Source organism: Cornus florida, unplaced genomic scaffold (genome assembly GCF_030987335.1).
Source record: "Cornus florida cultivar Cherokee Brave unplaced genomic scaffold, ASM3098733v1 CherokeeBrave_3.0.0_Hap2_Chr03, whole genome shotgun sequence".
Lineage (NCBI taxonomy): Eukaryota > Viridiplantae > Streptophyta > Magnoliopsida > Cornales > Cornaceae > Cornus > Cornus florida.
This window is the reverse complement of record NW_026775573.1, coordinates 34,352,538-34,374,200: the sequence shown is the minus strand read 5'-3', so window position 1 is coordinate 34,374,200 and position 21,663 is coordinate 34,352,538. Positions and strand designations below refer to the sequence as shown.

The following is a 21,663-nucleotide window of genomic DNA, read 5'->3' as shown; positions in this document are numbered from 1 at the left end:
AAGTATAAATTTCAAATACAACAATTATATCATTTTCAAAGCAATCAATTCAAATAGAGCATGCTTGATAACAAATATTGAAAGAAAATTCATCAAGGAACAAGAAATTGGGAATTAGAAACCCCTACCTCAAGATTATGCAAAACCCCCAAATTTATGCCCTAGATCTCAAATTTTCTAGAGTGCACCAAACAAGAAATTGCTCCGATCAACTCGTAGATCTCGCTGTGAGTTCAATTTGCCGCAAACGACACTCAAAAATACCAAGTATTAAGGGAGAAATCAAGGTTTGTAGCCTTGATAGAAAAAGAAAAAGCAAGGAAAAGGGTGAGAGAGAGAAACCAGCAGATGAGAGAAAGAGGCCTAAATACCTCTTGGTTCACTTTTAACAAAAATATATGTGGGTCCCACCTTTTTCTTTTATTTTTATTTTCACACCACACACATACACACACACACACACACACACACACACACATATATATATACATTTAATTCACAATCATTTAAAACACATTAAATAAAATAAATATGATGCAAATGAATCTAACCAAAATCCTCGGATGCAACAATTCCAGTAACGGGTCCCACACGGAACCGTCCGGCCTGAAAAACAGAAAAATGGCAAAATGACCACCCGTACATTTTCAAAGAGCCCTGAACTCAATGAAATGCCCCAAACAACTCTAGGACATAATCGACACACTCCACGGTGTCCGATACGCGAACGATAAAAGACGAAAATGCCCTCGTAACGATAAAAATTCTAGAAAAATGAAAAATGGCGAAAAATGAAAACATCACAAAAAGTCTAACACCAGCGATCTTTGGTTAAAGGGAGACTTAATTTGGGCTTGACCCGGATTGGGCTTCCGCAATCTATCAAAGGATCGAAAGTATAAATTTGTATTATGATGACGTGGACAACTCTTACTGGAGGGGAATTTTTCCCTCCACACTTTGCCCCCAATTCCCTTTTTAATTGGATTACAGCTCTTAACTAAAAAGAAATTGAAGTTGTACGGTTGCCAATTTTACAAGAAGCAGTTCAATGAGTATCTATTGCCATTCTCTCCCTAGAGCTTCTTCAAGACTTACTTTTGCTCTCACTGCGTTCATTGAGTTCTTCATTTCATCGTGAAACTAGGTTAGTTTTTCTTCTACTTCTTTGATCTCGTATCATAAGCACCTCACCCACTCACGACCTGTAACGACCCTAGCTGATGCCAAGAATTTTACAAAAAATTTGGCATAACCTCCCCTAAAAAATGACCTACCGCAACCTGTTTCAATGCATTTTTTTTTTCTAACCTGTCATGCAACAAATTTCCGAATTCACGGCAACAGTATATGATTATACACAATCAAATAACACCGATAATTACTTTAACTAAAATTATCCTTCCCATTCGTCAACAAGGTTGCATGCTATCAAATTCCCATCCAAAATACCATCAAATACCTTAGTTACATTACATGACAAGGTTTTGCAAAATATACATATACACCTTTATACTTTTAGTGCTTTGCAAAAATAATGGGAAATATACAAAAGACACAAAAGTGAGCTTCTAGTATCGCTCAAGCTTGAGGTGGGTTGTCGTCCACCGATTCTTTTCCAAGACCTGAAAAAAAATGTAAAAATAGTAAGGTGAGCTATATGCTCAGTAGGTGACACTTAAGACACAAATCTTGTGTCCTTGTGAATTCAAGCAAAGCATAAGCCAATGGGAGATAGGGATCATACAATGTAGGGGATCAAATACAACATACAATTCAATTCCAATTATAAACAATGCAATGCATGTCAATGACACTCCCCATTTTCATTCTCAAAACCATCACTTTCAAACGTTAATACAGCCCGCCCTTTGGTAACCCCGCCGCGACACGAGAGGAGGATTGGCTAGTGTCCCTGACCCTTGGTAACCCCGCGGCGTCATTATGGGGCCCAGCTAGCTCAACCACGCTAGGGCGACTCCCTAGTCCCCTCTAGGCTATATTAACCTCCGGCCCGTTGGTAACCCCGCAGCGACCGGGTTTCGCATAAAACTATTTTATCAAAAACACTTCCCTGAAATTCCCCATATATATTTCAAGAACAATTTCTCCCATTTCATGCAAACCCAATGGTATGTGCATGTATATATGTTCCATACATTCAATGTCATGGCATTTAAAATTTTCCATCATAAAATTAAACATTCAACATGTTCAACATCTCCCAAGTAATTATTAACACATTAAGATACAACAAAATACATTTAAGCATGTGCATATATATATATATATATATGAGCTCAACATCATGAATTGGGAAATTTGGCGCAATTTAAATAAGCATACCCTCATACATCAATTTCAGCATGCTAGCACATAGTAAACATAGGAAATCAACAACTAAATATAATTTGCACATGAACCAACCATATTCAAGATCGTGAAAACCCTCTAGACATCATTAATACCATCATAGATATAATTAACTCTAAATTAAGCATATTTAATATAACATGGAGGTAAAATTCACAATAGAACAAGACTAGAGTGGATTAAGATGCCCCTACCTCAAAAATGAGCAAACCCTAGAAAATGGGTCCTAAATTTCGAAGTTCAAAGGGTGCACCAAATCTGGAATTGTTGGTATGTATGCGTAGAGCTCGACACAAGCTTCGTTTTGCCTCAAACGGCACCTCAATCCGACAAAAGATGAAGGAGCAATCAACAATGGAAGCTTAAAGTGAAAAGAAAAGAAAAAAAGAAAAGAAGGAGAAGCAAAGAGCGTCTGTCGGGAGAGAGAGAGAAAGGCAGAGACCAATTTTGGTCTCACAATTCACTTAAAAAGTGATGTGGGTCCCACTTCTTTTATAATTTATTTTTCTCATTTTCTTTTTCATTTAAATCACACACCACACAATTATATACAGACATCACATTCTCCCCAACTTTAAAAAAAATTTCGTCCTCGAAATCAAGACATACCTGAGGAAGAAAACAACGCTGGATACTTGGAGCGAACCTCCTGTTCAAGCTCCCAAGTAGCCTCCTCAACTCCGTGGTGTCTCCAAAGAACTTTCACCATTGGTATTGTCTTATTCCTCAACACCTTCTGCTGTGTGTCAAGAATTTGAACTGGTCCTTCCTCGTAGGAAACATCCTCATCAATATCCACATCTACCCAACTCAAAATGTGAGATGGATCAAGTTCGTACTTCCGTAACATCGATACATGAAAAACATTGTGGATCCTATCCAACTGTGGTGGCAAAGCAAGCCTGTAGGCAACCTCTCCTACCCGATCCAAAATCTCGAATGGTCCAATAAATCGTGGCGATAACTTGCCACTCTTCCCAAATCTCATCAATCCCTTCCGTGGAGAAACCCGTAAAAAAACGTGGTCTCCCACCTCAAAGGATAACGGTCGTCTCCGCTTATCCGCATAGCTCTTCTGTCGACTCTGAGCTGTAAGTAACCACTATCTTATCAACTTAATCTTCTCAGTAGTCTCGAGTACAATGTCGAGTCCTAAGGCGGCTGTCTCGCCTACCTCAGTCCAACAAACAGGAGACCTACAAGGTCTACCATACAACGCCTCAAATGGAGCCATCTGGATGCTCACCTGATAACTGTTGTTGTAGGCAAACTCAATAAGTGGAAGGTGATCCTCCCAACTACCTCCCAAATCAAATACACATGCCCGAAGAATATCCTCCAAAATCTGGATAGTACGCTGTGACTGACCGTCTGTCTGTGGATGGAATGCCGTACTAAGATGCAACGCTGAACCAAACGCTACTTGAAGTCCTTCCCAGAACTTCGAAGTGAACTTAGCATCCCTATCTGAGACAATGGTTATAGGAACTCCATGCAACCTTACAATCTCCTTCATATAAAGAACACCAAGCTTCTCTGCATCATCTGTTTCCTTAATAAGCAAAAAGTGAGCCATCTTGGTCAATCTGTCAATGATGACCCATACGGCCTCATTGCCCCTTCTTGACCTTGGAAAACCTGTCACAAAATCCATAGCAATATGCTCCCATTTCCATTGCGCCACAGGTAATGGTTGCAATAAACCTGCTGGCCTCTGATGCTCGGCTTTCACCTGCTGACAGGTAAGGCATCTAGCCACAAACTGTGCAACATCATTCTTCATCCCGCTCCACCAATACTGACGTCTCAAATTGTGATACATTTTAGTACCACCTGGATAAACTGCAAAACGGGAAGTGTGAAACTCCCGTAGGACATCCTCACGACATACTGTGGGAACCACCAACAAACCCATGAACCGTAGACCCCCATCTGCATGCAAGGCCCAATCTTTCACTGTCTCACCACTAGAGATCAAAGCGTGGATGGCATCTAAGTCCGGGTCCTGTCTCTGTGACTCAATCACTCGTACAACAAGAGTAGGCTGAGCCACAAGACTAAATAAGAATGCCGACTCACTGCAAGCATCATCATCACAACACTGTAATCCCATCTCTGCCAGATCTTCAAGCATCTTCCACTTCCGAATAGCTAAACTGGCCAAAGTTCCACGAGATTTCTGACTTAAGGCATCCGCTACCACATTCGCCTTGGCCGGATGACACTGCAAGTCAAAATTGTAGTCCTCCAAGAATTTGACCCATCGCCTCTGTCTGTTGTTCAAGTCCTTTTGGGAGAAAAGGTACTTGAGACTTTTGTGATCTGAAAATACCTCGAATCTCTCACCATACAAATAGTGTCTCCAACACTTCAAGGCAAATACAACTGCCGCTAACTCCAGATCATGAGTAGGGTAGTTAAGCTCGTGAGTCTTCAACTGTTGAGACCCATAAGCCACTTCTCTACCATCCTGTATCAACACACATCCCAACCCGTCACGTGAAGCATCACAATAGATCACATAACCTAAGCCATGCTCAGGTATCACCAACACTGGAGCTGTAGTCAATCTCGTCTTCAACTCCTGAAAAGATGAATTACAGGCCTCATTCCAGACAAACTTGACCCCTTTCCGGGTCAAACGGGTCATAGGAGCTGCCAAACGGGAGAAATCCTTCACAAATCTCCGATAGTAACCCGCTAAACCAAGGAAACTGCGGATCTCAAACACATTCTTGGGTCGCTCCCAAGTCAAAACTGCTTCAACCTTTGATGGATCAACTGATACTCCACCTTCTGAAACAACATGCCCCAAAAAATTCACCTCCTAAAGCCAAAACTCACATTTCTCGTATTTGGCATACAATCGGTGCTCCCGCAAAATCTGTAAAACAATACTCAAATGAACCTCGTGATCTTCCCGAGTCTGTAAGTACACAAGAATGTCATCCACGAAAACTACCACAAACTGGTCCAAGTAATCGTGAAAAACGCAGTTCATCAAGTCCATGAATGTCGCTGGCGCATTAGTCAAGCCAAAAGGCATAACAAGGAACTCATAGTGTCCATACCGTGTACGGAATGCTGTCTTCGGGATATCCTCATCCCTAACCCGCAACTGATAATAGCCAGACCTCAAGTCAATCTTTGAGAAACAGCTGGCTCCCCTCAACTGATCAAATAAATCATCTATCCTTGGCAAAGGATACTTGTTCTTGATGGTGGCACGATTCAACTTCCGGTAATCAATGCACAACCTCAAAGATCCATCTTTCTTCTTAGCAAACAAGACCGGTGCGCCCCACGGTGACACACTCGGTCGGATGAAACCTTTCATCCTCAAATCATCAAGCTGCCTCTTCAATTCTCCCAATTCAACTGGTGCCATACAATACGGTGCCATAGAAATCGGCGCAGTCCCATGTATTAAATCAATAGTGAACTCCACTTCTCGGTGTGGAGGCAACTCTGTCAAATCTTCTGGAAAAACATCCAAGAAGTCACAAACAATCGCCGGATAAACTTCTCCCACGACATCATCTTCTTCGGCTATAAGGCTAGCCAAAAAGTAATCACCATGACTTCGTCCACGAACTCCATAAAACGATGAAATGTGGGAATCACTCCGATCTCCCACGAAAAAGAAACAGTCTCCCTCGGGAGTGCAAACCATAACTCTCCATCTGAAACAGTCAATCGTGGTAGGGAAGAAAGCTAACCAATCCATCCCGAGGATGACATCAAAGCTAGTCATCTCCAGGAGGATAAGGTCAAACACGAAAGTCCGCCCGACTATCACAATGGGACACTCCGGCACAATTCGGTTCAAAGACACTGAAACCCCAACTGGCATATCAACACTCAACGCCCGTTCCAAGAAACTAACTTCTAACCCCGATGCAAGTGCAAATGATGATGAAATGAAAGAATGAGATGCACCAAAGTCAAACAAAACACGGGCCCAACAACCAAACACTGGAAATATACCTCGAAGAACTGACGGTCTAGAAGATGCATCGGTCTGTGCCAGTGCAAAAACACGTCTTTGTAGTACCTGTGCCTAAGGACTGCCAACCTGAACACCTGACTGCTACACTGACATAGTAAGAGTATCCCTCCTAACTGATCGTGAACCCTGTAAAGACATAGTAGGCTGTGGTGGTGGTGGTCTGAAACCTGACTGAACTGTAGCCGATTGTGACGGCCTCTGCTGTGACCCTCTGCCACTAATGGTGCCTGCTCTCTGACTCAGACAATCACGAATCAAGTGACCCTGCTGGCCACACCCATAACAAGCCTTCGGAGCTGACGAAACTAAAGACGATCTCATCGGACAACTGGACTTGTAATGTCCGGGCTGCTGACACTGATAACAAACAACTGCACTCCTGTCAGATCCAGCTGGCATTGGAGTGGTAGGAGCAGATCTTGTAGACTGTTGCCCCTGAAACTGAGATGGACTGCCCCTGTTCCTTTTCCAAGAAGATCCCTCTGAGGATGGCCCTGCACCCCTCTTTTGCTTCAATTGCTCTCTTCTTGCATCCTTCTCTCTATTGTCAGCCTCCAGGATCAAAGCCCTTTCCACTGCTTCAGAGTAAACCTTAATAAACTATGCCGTGATCAACGGCCTCATTCGATCATTAAGACCCGAGACAAACTTCCGAGTCTTGTTAGCTTCATCTCTCACCACTTCTGGAGTAAAACGGGAGAGTGAGGTGAACTTGTTCTCGTATTCCGCCACTGACATGCTCCCTTGAATAAGGTTATGAAACTGGTCTTGTAACTCCCATCTTTTGGAAAGCGGAAAGTATTTCTCATAAAACAGTTCCTTGAACCTGTCCCAGCTCATCTCTTCAATCTTATACTGGTTAGTGATCGACTTCCACCAAACCTTGGCATCCATAGCAAACTTGTAAGTTGCTAGGATGATCTTCAAGTGATCCTCTGTCACATCCATTGAGGTTAACTGAGTTTCAACTTGATCCATATAGTTGTCGGCTACAATTGGATCCGCACCGCCTTCAAACATAACCGGCATCAGCTGAGAAAACCCCTTAATGATCTTGAGACGCTTCTGAGCTGGCATCTCCTCAACTTGAACTGTAGGTTGTGGTGCCGACTGCGACTGAGCAGCAATCGTTGCCCTCACGACATTTTGCAACAAACGATTAAACTCCAGTGCCACAGAACCTTCACCCACTTCTACGGGTACGGGTGTTTCAACATTCTCTCTTCTTGGGGGAACAGCTCTTGGGGGAATCAAGTCCCTAAGAAGCATGTTCTCATCAACTGGCTCCGCCGGATTGGAGCTAGAGCTCTCTCCAACATCGCCCCTTGTTGGCCTAGGGCCAACTTCTCTAGGTTCCTCACGCCGTGACATCGTGCTATAAAACGAGAAAACGATTCAGAAACATGACACTAAGGTCCACTGTGGACGACTCAACAAGAATTAATACCGTACAACACTTAGCATGCAAGACTATGTAAGAAACATTTTAACATAAACAAGTAAGCAAGTAAGCACATAGGCAGTTAAGCATACTCATTTAAATAAGATACCACGTAGCAAGTAGTCAAGTAAGCAACACAAACAACATTCCATGCGACTCTATGTAGGCCTCTACCCGTCGTCCTAAAGGTTTTCGAACCTTTGCTCTGATACCAAATTTGTAACGACCCTAGCTGATGCCAAGAATTTTACAAAAAATTCGGCATAACCTCCCCTAAAAAATGACCTACCGCAACCTGTTTAAATGCATTTTTTTTTTTTTTTCTAACCTGTCATGCAACAAATTTCCGAATTCACGGCAACAGTATATGATCATACATAATCAAATAACACCGATATTACTTTAACTAAAATTATCCTTCCCATTCGTCAACAAGGTTACATGCTATCAAATTCCCATCCAAAATACCATCAAATACCTTAGTTACATTACATGACAAAGTTTTGCAAAATATACATATACACCTTTATACTTTTAGTGCTTTGCAAAAATAATGGGAAATATACAAAAGATACAAAAGTGAGCTTCTAGTATCGCTCAAGCTTGAGGTGGGTTGTCGTCCACCGATTCTTTTCCAAGACCTGAAAAAAAATGTAAAAATAGTAGGGTGAGCTATATGCTCAGTAGGTGACACTTAAGACACAAATCTTGTGTCCTTGTGAATTCAAGCAAAGCATAGGCCAATGGGAGATAGGGATCATACAATGTAGGGGATCAAATACAACATACAATTCAATTCCAATTATAAACAATGCAATGCAATGCAATGAAATGCAATGCATGTCAATGACACTCCCCATTTTCATTCTCAAAACCATCACTTTCAAACGTTAATACAGCCCGCCCTTTGGTAACCCTGCCACGACACGAGATGAGGATTGGCTAGTGTCTCTGACCCTTGGTAACCCCGCGGCGTAATTATGGGGCCCAGCTAGCTCAACCACGCTAGGGCGACTCCCTAGTCCCCTCTAGGCTATATTAACCTCCGGCCCGTTGGTAACCCCGCAGCGACCAGGTTTCGCATAAAACCATTTTATCAAAAACACTTCCCTGAAATTCCCCATATATATTTCAAGAACAATTTCTCCCATTTCATGCAAACCCAATGGTATGTGCATGTATATATGTTCCATACATTCAATGTCATGGCATTTAAAATTTTCCATCATAAAATTAAACATTCAACATGTTCAACGTCTCCCAAGTAATTATTAACACATTAAGATACAACAAAATACATTTAAGCATGTGCATATATATATATATATATATGAGCTCAACATCATGAATTGGGAAATTTGGCGCAATTTAAATAAGCATACCCTCATACATCAATTTCAGCATTCTAGCACATAGTAAACATAGGAAATCAACAACTAAATATAATTTGCATATGAACCAACCATATTCAAGATCGTGAAAACCCTCTAGACATCATTAATACCATCATAGATATAATTAACTCTAAATTAAGCATATTTAATACAACATGGAGGTAAAATTCACAATAAAACAAGACTAGAGTGGATTAAGATGCCCCTACCTCAAAAATGAGCAAACCTTAGAAAATGGGTCCTAAATTTCGAAGTTCAAAGGGTGCACCAAATCTGGAATTGTTGGTATGTATGCGTAGAGCTCGACACAAGCTTCGTTTTGCCTCAAACGGCACCTCAATCCGACAAAAGATGAAGGAGCAATCAACAATGGAAGCTTAAAATGAAAAGAAAAGAAAAAAAGAAAAGAAGGAGAAGCAGAGAGCGTCTGTCGGGAGAGAGAGAAAGGCAGAGACCAATTTTGGTCTCACAATTCACTTAAAAAGTGATGTGGGTCCCACTTCTTTTATAATTTCTTTTTCTCATTTTCTTTTTCATTTAAATCACACACCACACAATTATATACAGACATCACACGACCATATAGAAATTGTAGATTCCAAGTCCACACCTTCGTCGTACCCTATTCTCATTAGGGTTCCTCCCCCTAGGGTTTCTGACCCCCTTGTATTTGTGAACGATTCAGTCAGTCATACGGAGGATTCCGTACCTCAAGCTGAAGTATCTACTTCCGTGTCAGATAGTGTTTTCTGTAATGACCCACTCCACCACATGGTATGATATTATCCGCTTTGGGCCTAAGCCCGCACAGTTTTACTCTTGAGCTTTACCCCAATAGGCCTTATACCAATTGGAGATGACACACTTACATACAAGCACTTCACCTTTTCCTCTCCCAGGTGATGTGGGACTTGTGCACCCGTAGCTCGCCAGTGTGGTAGCCTGATAGTGTTTCTCGCACCCGCCCACGGTACACCCACCCACCCACAACGTCATTACAATCCACTCCCCTTGGAGGCCCGACGTCGCAGTCGTCACACTTCCAGCTGGGTCAGGCTCTGATACCATTTGTAACAACCCACTCTACCACATGGTATGATATTTTCCGCTTTGGGCCTGAGCTCGCACGATTTTACTCTTGGACTTTACCCTAAAATGCCTCATACTAATTGGAGTGATACACTTACATATAAGCACTTTACCTTTCCTCTACCCAGGCGATGTGGGACTATGCACCCGTGGCTCACCAGTGTAGTATCCTGCCAGTGTCTCTTGCACCCACCCACAACATACCCGCCCACAGGGTCATCACAATCCACCCCCCTTGGAGGTCCGACGTCCCAGTCAGCATGATTTTGCTCTTGGGCTTCACCCCAAAAAGCCTCATACTAATTGGAGATGACACACTTACATATAAGCACTTCACATTTTCCTCTCCCAGGCGATGTGGGACTTGTGCACCTATAGCTTGCCAGTGTGGTAGCCTGACAGTGTCTCTCGCACCCGCCCATGACACACCCGCCTATAAGGTCATCACAATCCACCCCCCTTCGGAGGGCCGACGTCCCAGTCGGCACACTTTCGGCTGGGTCAGGCTCTGATACCATTTGTAACGACTCACTCCACCACATGGTATGATATTGTCCACTTTGAGCCTCAACCCTCACGGTTTTGCTCTTGAGCTTTACCCCAAAAGGCCTCATACCAATTGAAGATGACGCACTTACATATAAGCACTTCACCTTTTACTCTCCTAAGCAATGTGGGACTTGTGCACCCGTAGCTCGCCAGTGTGGTAGCCTGACAGTGTCTTTCGCACCCGCCCATGACACACCCGCCCACAAGGTCATTACATTTTCACCAAAGAGGAGAAAAGGATGATTTTGTCTATTCGGCGTCTCAAGTTCACCATTGAGTCTGTAATGGAGGAATTTGAAATCCCTGAAGGGGTAGAAATTGTTGAATACCCAAAAAAGGCTGATTTCAGTTCTGGCGAGGGTGTCGGAGAGAATGAATTATTTCTATCGGTTGGGCACCTTAATGTTCTTTGTTTTCCTCTCCACCGCTTCTATCACTTGGTTTTTAACAAGCTAGGTCTTGCCCCTCTTCAAGTAAACCATAACTTTCTTCGAATAGTCTCGGCTCTTCTTGTTCGCCGAAGACTAAAGAGTCTTGACTTGACTCTTGCTGACCTGTTGATTACCTACACCATTTCCAGGTATGGAACCGAGCCTGACCATTTTTATTTTACTTCTTCTCTTTAATAGAGGATATGTACGGACCTCCCTTCCTCCGAGAAGAAATGAAAAGAGAGGATGATTATAGTTAAAGGGAACTGGTCTGTGTCTCAATCGAATAAACTCCTAATCCCTCACAAATTTAAGAAGTTAGGTATAGAATGTTTTCCCTCCCTTCATGCCAAGTGTTCTGGCTGCTTCCCATGTCAAGTTTTAATTTTTCGTCACACTTATGAATTTCTTGGTGTTTTTTCAACAACCTTCCCCTCCTCTGCAGCTAAGAACAGACTCACTTTTCTCAAAGAATAAGTTTGGAGTGATCCTCCATCTATTGAAGACTTGCTCTCTTCATCCAACCTTAAAGAAGTCGCCTCCAGTGCTACAGCTGCTGATCTCATGGACTTAGCACTTCCTTCCTTTAATAACTTGCCTCTGACTGACGAGAAGAAGAAAAGAGCTGAAGCTCTTAAGAAGAAGGCAACAGAGGATCAGCCCCTTGCTGTTATCCGCTCCACTGAATATGAGAAAGAAATTGATGAACCTCCTCTAAAAAAGACAAGGCAGAATCCTCTTTCGACCAGAAAGGACAAGAATGTCTCCAAAAGCAAAGGGAAGAAGGCTAATGAGTTGACCCTGAGGAAGAAGTTAGGGTTTATGTCCTAGCAAAGGCTGGAGAATCTTGGAGACCCATCTTCTCAAGAGCTGATAAGTCAGTTCTTCATTCCGGAGACTCGATAGTCACTAATCCCTCTGTTGCTTTGACGGTAGCTCAAGGGATGTGGCTACCCAAAGATGAAGAAATCATTAGAAATATGGGGCTGGACCAGCTGCTTTCTTCTGCCCTCGTTCGCGCTATAGAGGTTTGTATTTTCCTTCTACTGATATTTACTTAACTTTCCTTTCATATTATTTACACTATTATTGATTGTGTAGAATATGTACCATACCATGGCCCTGTGCGCCATTGCTGAAGCTCAATTGATCTATATCTAGAAAATAGAGAAGGAACTGAAGGTTGCTGGGAAGAAGCTCTCTCATGCACTTTTCGATGTCAAGGTAGCTTATGATGCAAGAGATGTGTATAAAGGCCAACTTGCATCTGTTGAGGCTAAGGTGAAAGAGCTGGAGGTGGAAAACCTGCGGTGGAGGGATATAGTCAATACTTGCACAACTGCTGGAAAGCAGATGCAGGAACGTTAATCCTCCTTAGTATGCCTATCGAGTACAAAGGCCTTCTGATTCGGCTTTAATCAGGGCTCAGGCGATAAATAAAAGGACCCTGAGACTTTTGGCGTTGATATGGGGTGTCCTTCCCATATGATGAGGGTCTGAAGGCCCAAGAAGCTAATGTATTGTTCGCTGAGATGGTGAAGTCTCATCAAGGGGATCCTCCAGCGTCAAGCTCTTCAGTTCCAACAGCTTTAAGCCCTTCAATACCTCCAACTTCAAGCCAGAATGTGGTGGATGCCTTCGATTCTACTCCTTTTGACCCCAAAAAGAAGTGAATCTATGTACTTGCTTCGAGTTGATGTACTTATTTTGCTTGTGTGAATAATGTTTGTGATAACTTTGATATTTAATTTTTTAGAAAATCTGCATATTTTCTAGTACGTCAGAATTGCATATTTGTGCTAAGCAGCTTTCATGTCTTTAAGAAAAATTTGTTTTCTCTTGGAGCTTCTGACTCCTCATGGTCCGAAGCTAAAGCAGGGATGATAGTAAGAAGGGAACTCCTATGATAGTTCAGTTATTAACTAAAGATGGTTATACCATTTAGCAATTTAACCATCAAGGGAACCCTTCTTGCCGTTGACCTTGTGTGAAATAAATATATCAATGCTTGTTTTTCCTTGTATTATTTCGATGTGGGACAAAACTTTTAATGGGTTGTACACTATTGGGCCAAGTATGGGGGCCTGTAAGTGTGACAGCCATAAAGAATATTTACCCCCATTTGGGTTCAGACCTACTGACGTAACCTCGAACTTTTAGCGTCTGAGGTGGTAAGTTCTTCGGCCATGAGCCTGAGAGGAACTGCATTGTACTGGACTCTTGAGGTCTGAGGCATGTAGTTCCTCGGCTAGGAGCCTGAGAGGTATTGTATTGTACCGGACTTTTGAGGTCCGAGGCATATAGTTCCTCGGCTATAAGCATGAGAGGAACTGTATTGTACCAGACTCTTGAGGTCCGAGGCATGTAGTTCCTCAGCTAGGAGCCTGAGAGGAATTGTATTGCACTGGACTCTTGAGGTCCGAGGCATGTAGTTCTTCGGCTAGGAGCCTGAGAGGAACTGTATTGTACCGGACTCTTGACATCCGAGGCATGTAGTTCCTCGGCTAGGAGCCTGAGAGGAACTGTATTGTATCGGACTCTTGAGGTCCGAGGCATGTAGTTCCTTGGCTATGAGCCTGAGAGGAATTGTATTGTACCGAACCCTTGAGGTCCGAGGCATGTAGTTCCTCAGCTAGGAGCCTGAGAAGAATTGTATTGTACCGGACTCTTGAGGTCTGAGGCATGTAGTTCCTCGGCTATGAGTCTGAGAGGAATTGTATTGTACTGGACCCTTGAGGTCCGAGGCATGTAGTTTCTTGGCTAGGAGCCTAAGAGGAACTGTATTGTATCGGACTCTTGAGGTTCGAGGTCTAAGGTGGAAAAGATACCACGTATGTAAGATAAGCCTATAGGCTGAAGATTCAAAAATGATATAAGGCCACGAAAAAGAGTTACCGTGACTGGGAAGTCTCCCATGCATTTTCCTGGGAGACTATCCTCCACAGAGACTCTCCTTGTGGCAGCTAGATATGGAGAGCCATGAATATATTAACTACACACTCTTCTTATTTCTAGTCGATGTGGGACAAAAGTAGAATTTGTATTTTGGGCTAGATAGTCTGGGCTTAAAAAAGAGAGAATTATTGTAAAGAATGCCCGCTGGTACTATTGATTACCAGCAGGCCTTCTTTGCCATATATCCAATACTGTCACTGTTCATTATATAAAGGAAAGCTTAAGGCTATGTCTAATTGATGTGGGACCACCACAAAATAAATGCTTTGGGCCAAATACATTTGGGCTTTGTGTTCAAAACATGAGGGAAAATATTACAAAGAGTGTCCTTTGGATATATGGCCTAAATACATGCCTCAATGGGTACTCTTTGTAATATACGTTAATGCTTAAGTATGCCTCTATGTAAAAGGATTTGTAGAATAATAGTTTACCGATGTGGGATAAAAGTACAACTAAAAAGCTAAAAATATAGTTTCTTTTGTCGTAATATCAATAGTAGGGTATATGTGTATCGCAATATCAATAGTAGGGTATAATAATAGGGTATATGTGTTGCCCCTTATGACGAAAAAGAAAGTAGTAATAAGTAGTATCCCACATCAATATCTAACATAATGGTGACCGTTGGATGCACGGATCAATCAACCGTTCGTGTATCCGATTTACTTCCGCATTAGGAGTTTAGAAAAAGGGTACAAAGAGATGTAGTTAATAAAAATCTTTATTATGTGGGCCATAAGTAGCCATATTTATATAAAGACAAGTTGATTATATTGTCTACTGATAATACCTTTTAAGGTGTATTGCATTCCATGGGCGTGCAATTGTTTGCCCATTAGCTTCGGCTAATCGGTAAACTCCTTTCTATACCACTTCTTTAACTCTGTAGGGTCCGGTCTAATTGGGTTGTAACTTCTTTACATGTGGTATTTTTTACTTCAGCACCCAATCGCCTACTACAAAGCTTTTGAACCTGACTCGCTTGTTATAACTGTTATGCAACTGTTGTTGGTATGAAGCGAGCCTAATTGCTGTGGCATCCCTCTTCTCCTCCAAGAGGTCAAGGCTATGCTCTAGCTGTTTATCATTGTTCCTTTGAGCAACAAATGTGTTCAAAGAGTTGGGATTGCAAATACCGTAGGGATGATAGTTTCGGACCCATAAGCCATTGCAAAGGGGCTTTCTCCCGTTGGTCGTTGTGGGGTGGTTCGATATACCCAAAGTATTTTAGGCAGATTCTCGTGCCACTTTGACTTGAATTGCTCTAACTTTTTCTTTATACAGTTGAAGATGGTTCAATTAGTTACTTTAGCTTGCACATTCCCTTGTGGATGACTAATCGCGACCAACTTCTGCCTAATTCCATGCTCGGCGAAAAACTTTCTTGTACTTCTGTTGTCCAAGTTCTTACTGTTGTCCATCATAATAACCTTCGGCACTCCGAATCGGCAGATTATGTTCTTCCAGAGAAAACTCTTTATTTGCTCATGGGTCACACTTATATAAGCCTCTGCCTCTACCCACTTTGTGAAGTAATCCATGGCTAGTAACACGTATTCCTTTTACTCCACAGCTTTGGGTAAAGGTCTAACCATATCAATCCCCCATTGTGGGAATGGTCATGGATTTGCCATTGCGTGCATATCTTCAGTAGGATGATGCTTCATTGGGCTATGTCGCTGACACTTGTAGCATCTCCTAGCATATTTTTCGGCGTTTCGAGCCAAGTAGGGCCAGAAATAACCTTGAGTTAAGACCTTATGTGCGAGGGATCTGCCGCCGGAGTGATTGCCACAATTTTCGTCATAAATTTGCTTTAATATCGTAAGGACCTCAGTGGGGCTTAAGCACTTCAGGTAAAGACTTGAAAAATAATTTTCCGTATAGTAGGTTATTAATAATAGAGTATTTAGTTACGGCGAACCTTACTTTCCTTGCCTCGACTTTTTGGTTCGGAAGAGTTCCGTACTTGAGGTAAGCTTCTAACGGGTCCATCTAGCATGGTTCTCGTGGAATGTCCGGGATCACCATTATCTCCAACTGAAGGCTTATGCTAGGTTCTTCCAGGTTGTCGATAGGCACTATCCAGACCAAATCTTCGTCTGAGGAAAATGCCACGGTGGCCAGTTGATCTGTTTCGGAGTTTTCTTAACAAGGTACTTGGTAGAATTGGATTTGATCGAATCTGCGTGTAGCACTTTTTATAGCCTCCTTGTATGCTTTCATTCTTTCTTCTTTGGGCTGATACTTGCCTGTCACCTGATTCACAACAAGTTGGGAGTAACTAAAAACCTTTAGACACCTTACCTGGAGTAGGTTCGCTAACCAAAGCGCGGCGAGCAAGGCCTCATACTCGGTTTCGTTGTTAGTGGTAGGAAAATCCAAATGGATTGACTGTTGTAGCTTGGTGGCTTCAGGGATTGTAATAACGATTCCAGCCCCTATATTGGTTAGATTTGAGGAACCATCTACCCGAAGCTCCCATTGTGGTTCAGAAAACTCAGGCTCTTTAGGTTTATCCTCATATTCCAAGAGAAAATCGACTAACGCCTGTCCTTTGTGTGACACCTTTGGTTCATATGCTATATCAAAGGAACTCAGTTCAATTGCCCACTTAGTAATTATTCCAGATAAATCTGGCTTGGAAAGAATAGCTTGCATAAGGTAGTTGGTAAGGACCACGATGCTATGAGACTCAAAATAGTGTTAAAGCTTTCTCTTTGCATACACCAAGGCTAGTATGATCTTCTCTGCTTTGCTATATCTTGCTTCACCATCTGTCATCGTCTTACTTGTGTAAAAGATTGGGTACTGATTCTTTCCTTCTTCTCGGATTAGCATGGCACTAGTAGCTATACTGGAGATTGTGAAGTACATGATGAGGGCTTCACCAGGCTTCGGAGTAAACAACATTGGTGGTTTAGCCATGTAATACTTTAACCGATTAAGTGCTTCCTGCTGTTGAGGTCCCCATAAGTCCTTATTCTTTGATCTTATGGCATCAAAAAATGGCTTACACTTATCTGACAAACAAGATATGAAGCGGCTAAGAGCTGCGATTCAGCCGGCTAGAACTTGTACTTCCCTGCGAGTTTTTGGTTCCTGATTCTGTATGAGGGCCTGAGCTTGAGCCGGGATTATTTCTATTCCTCTCTTGTTGACGATATGGCCGAGGAATTGTCCTAAAGAGACCGCAAAAGAACACTTGGAAGGATTCAACTTCATGTTATACTTTCTCAAAGTGTCAAAGACTTCCTGGAAGTGCTTGGGATGATCCTCATTCTTCACGCTTTTAACCACCATGTCATCGATGTAGGCTTTGACCGTTTTTCTTAACATCTCGTTGAAGATCTTGTTAACGAGACATTGGTAAGTTGCCCCAGCATTCTTAAGCCTGAAGGGCATGGCTTTGTAACAGTAAGTGCCCTTCTCTGTAATGAAGGCGGTTTTTTCTTCGTCCTATGGATCCATAGGGATTTGATTATATCCGGAATACGCATCGAGGAATGTGAGTCTCTCATAACCAGTGGTAGCATCAACCATCTGATCTATCTTAGGCAACGGGAAGCTATCCTTAGGGCAAGCCTTGTTGAGATTAGTAAAATCTATGCAAACTCTCCATTTTCCATTCTTCTTTTAAACTACCACTACGTTCGAGAGCCATTGTGGGTAATGCACTTCTCGGATGAAACCTGCTTGAAGCAACTTGCTTACTTCTTCAGCAATGATTCGATTGTGCTCAGGAACGAATCTTCTGTGTCTTTGCCTAACCGGCTTGAATGCCGGATCCACCTTCAAGCTATGGCATGAGATCGAAGGGATGATTCCAAGCATATCTGAATGATCCCAAGCAAACACATCTGCATTCCGTCGGATGACATCAATTAATATCCCCTTCTCCTTGGATGTGGGAGAAGAGCTCATATAAGTGATTGTTGAGGATCGCCGAAGACAACTTCGACGGTTTCGAGAGATTCCTCGATAGGCTTTGTAGTTTTGGCTTCCTCCTCTGCTTTCAAATACTTGGGCAGAGGGCTCTGTAATTGCTATTTGGAAATACCTTCGGGGGTCGCATCTGGCTGGTACTGCTTGATCCTCTTTTTTGCCTCATTCAATGTCAGTATGTAGCATTCTTTGGCAGCGACCTGATCTCCCCAAAGATTAATAACCTCTTTACTGTTCGGAGACAAGCATCGCATCACCTGATAAAGGGTAGACGGGACCTCATTCATTCGGTGGATCCAACCTCTTCCTATAATGAGATTATAGGAAGGATGGATTTCTGTCAGAACAAAGTTTTCCTTCAATGTCCTTTTCGCCATAGTAACAGATAAATCAATTACCCTAATGGGGTCCACCTTTGTGCCATCGAACCCCATCAAAGGACTAGAAGTGGGCCGAATTGATGATGATGGGATCTCCAGTTGCTCAAAGACCGCCTTTATGATAATATTAGCACTGCTACCCGAGTCTACCAAAACTCTTTTGATCATGCAATTTGCCACCGGAAGACTGATGACTAGTGGATCCTCGTGGGGAAGTTGAATTCTGGATAAATCTCCATCGCCGAACCCAATACTGATATTGCCCAAAGCGATAGTGTTTACCGAGGATAACTTCCATAGCTTGTGGGCTGCCTTCAGTCTGGATCGGTACACTTCTTCCGACTCTTGGTCATCCTCTGATCTCCTATGTATTGCATGAATGACTTTTACTTGATTGCCCTCTATTTTCTGAGGATTGACCTCCTTAGACTTCACGTATTCTTTTGATGTAAGGTAATCTGGTAACTCACCTTTGGTTATCATGTTTTCCACTTGCCGTCTAAGGGACCTACAATCGTTGGTTGTATGCCCGTAATCCCTATGGTAGGCACAGTGTTTATTTTTGTCCCTTTGCTCTAAGGGTTGCCTCATTGGCTGAGGGGCTGTAAATCTTACCTTGTTTTCTTGGAATAGTCAAGCCAGGGTTGTACGAAGAAGTGTGAACCTCTCCCTGTCCTTTGCCTCTTCTCAGGTACCTGAGCGACCGGTGCTGAGGCATGCTGGCTTCTTTGACTTTTTGAACTCGAAACTTTTTCTCGAGGCTTATTTTCTACCGTGACAAGGGTGGCATGTTGTGCCCGGTAGGTTACATTCTCCTCCAATCGAATGTAAACTTGTGCCATATCATTGAGAGTTTGCATGTCCAGAGGAGAATATTTGACAAAGGAGGTATGGAACTTAGTTCCCTGAATCATACCGATCTTGAATGTTTCTATAGCAGTCTCAAGATGACAATCTGCTATCTCTAAGGCCTCCATGTTAAACCTGGACAGGAAATCCTGTAACGTTTCTCCTCTCTTCTGTCTTATAGTAAAGAGACTAGCAATAGACTTCTTATGTTTCTTGTTTCCGCAATATTGTGCTAGGAACATAGCACATAAAGTTTCATAATTCGGAACGAACTTGTGCGGCCTATTCTTGAACCACTCTAATGCAGCTCCCGTTAGGCTGGTCCGGAAGACTTTACACATGAACGCATCATTGTGATTATCTAGAGCCATCTTTTGCGAGTAGTGATCGAGAAGACGGGAAGGATCTTTTGTGCCATCAAACTAAGTGAAAGAAAGCATAGTGAATTTCTTAGGTCTGTCAACAAAGTATTTATTATCGGTGAACGAAGTCTTCACTAGAGAGTTCTTATGCCCCCTGGCCATCTCGGCAGGTGTCTGAATCCTCAGGAGCCTTTTTTCATCAAAGGCTTCCTAGACGCCAGCACCATCCGGAATGCCATTAGACCATACCGTAAGCTTACGGCTAGACTCGGCTTATTCGTCCTGCATGCGATAAGGATGATTGCCCGAAGTGACCACTTCGGTTCTCGTCCTCTGCTCTTGCCGAACTTCGTTAGGCCGTACCTTATTGGCTTGAGGTTCGTTAACCGGAGGAATGTTCTGGTTGGGGGGAGGTGCTGCTATATCACCTGTTGGTGGTTGCGGTGTTATCTGGACCATAGCTGTTTGGAGGGCATCGTTCTTCTGCTGAAGCAACGAAATCTGAGCTGTGCTAGCCTCGTTCGCTTGACGAAGCGTTTCAAATTGGTGCAGGAACTTTTCTCGCATCTTCTGCATTAACTCCATCTGTTGATCAGCTGCTGCTGCGGATCATCTGATTGACATTCTAGATCATAGTAACATAAACAATTTGAATCACTTGTGGGAGTATATTTCTTTACGGTTCCCAAAGACGGCACCAAAGTGTAATTGTAAAATTTCTCTTAATAAAAGAAATTAAAAGAAATAATACCACTCACTCAAGATAAATTAATAAATAACAAGAATTACTCAGAGAAAAACGTATATTGCTCGATGATCTTTATTGGAAGTTTAGGCCTCTATTTATATACAAAAAGATGGTAGAATTATGGTAGCACTTGCCTTGCTTGTCCTCCAATTTATTCCATATACAATTCTTTACTAATTAAGTTACTGCATTTTTTCAATTATCTCCATGCCAAATTTTCCCTTTTGTAGAATTTTCCTTTCACGTAGGATCTTTCGCTTGGTAGGACTCATTTACTCCCAAATAGTTTGGGCTGAATACATCTTGGGCTTGCTGAGCTTGATTAATGGGCTGAAAGTCTAGCACCAACAATCTTGGGTTAAAAGGAGACTTAATTTGGGCTCGACCCGGATTGGGCTTCTACAATCTATCAAATGATTAAAAGTATAAATTTGTATTGTGATGACGTGGACAACTCTTACTGGAGGGGAATTTTTCCCTCCACAGCCGCACTAGCCACCGCTGCTGCACCGCCACAACCGAGCTCTCCACCATCCAGTCTGCAACTCACTGCATGTACATAGCCAGAGTTCTTCCCTGTTGTCGCCACGTTGTGCCTCGTGTCCGTGATTGACAGTGAACATTGAGGTGGGAAGGGCTAGTTCGTGGAGAGAGCAGCCAGTGGAGATAGGCTTTGGCTATTTCAATGAACATTGAGGGGTAATTTGGTTAAAAAAATTACCTAAAAAATTACTTAAATGGATGTTAGTTAGAATACCTCCTCATGTGGGGTTTTTTTTTTTTTTTTTTTGGCTAAAACAATTAATAAATGGGTTTTTTTGCTAGGAAGTGAAAGTCAAGGGGGTCTATATTTTTTAGTTGGATCAGAGTTAGTACAGTGCACTGACTCATATCCAAAGATGGCCTGCCCCAATGTTTCAAGTGTATGTATCAATAAAAATAAAAAATAAAAAAAGGCTGAAAGTAGATATAAAAATGTAAGCTAAATAAAATTAGCCACTGGGTTTGGCTTCAATGTTCTTAAATTTCAAAGTTACAAATCAAGCAAACCTTAAATTTCACCTTTACTCATTCAGATTAAAAAATTAAATATAATTATTTATTTCTTCATTTGGGTGGATTAAATTCCGAAAAT

The 21,663-nt window shown here is 42.4% G+C and overlaps 1 protein-coding gene across 1 annotated transcript; it reads right to left on the bottom strand.

The window, feature by feature from the left end:
* Positions 1-18,290: 18,290 nt before the first annotated feature.
* On the bottom strand, positions 18,291-19,789 carry LOC132301417 (uncharacterized). Its single transcript, XM_059798669.1, has 2 exons — positions 19,185-19,789; positions 18,291-19,077 (listed from the first exon to the last, which is right to left on the bottom strand). The coding sequence occupies exons 1-2, from the start codon at positions 19,787-19,789 to the stop codon at positions 18,291-18,293; spliced, it is 1,392 nt and encodes a 463-aa protein (XP_059654652.1).
* Between the last annotated feature and the right edge of the window lie 1,874 nt (positions 19,790-21,663).

Coding starts and splice junctions, on each gene's coding strand:
- LOC132301417 (XM_059798669.1), bottom strand. CDS start 19,789: ATGGCTCTAGATAATCACAATGATGCGTTCATGTGTAAAGTCTTCCGG. Junction 19,078..19,184: donor GACTATTCCAAGAAAACAAG/GTAAGATTTACA, acceptor CAACGATTGTAG/GTCCCTTAGACGGCAAGTGG.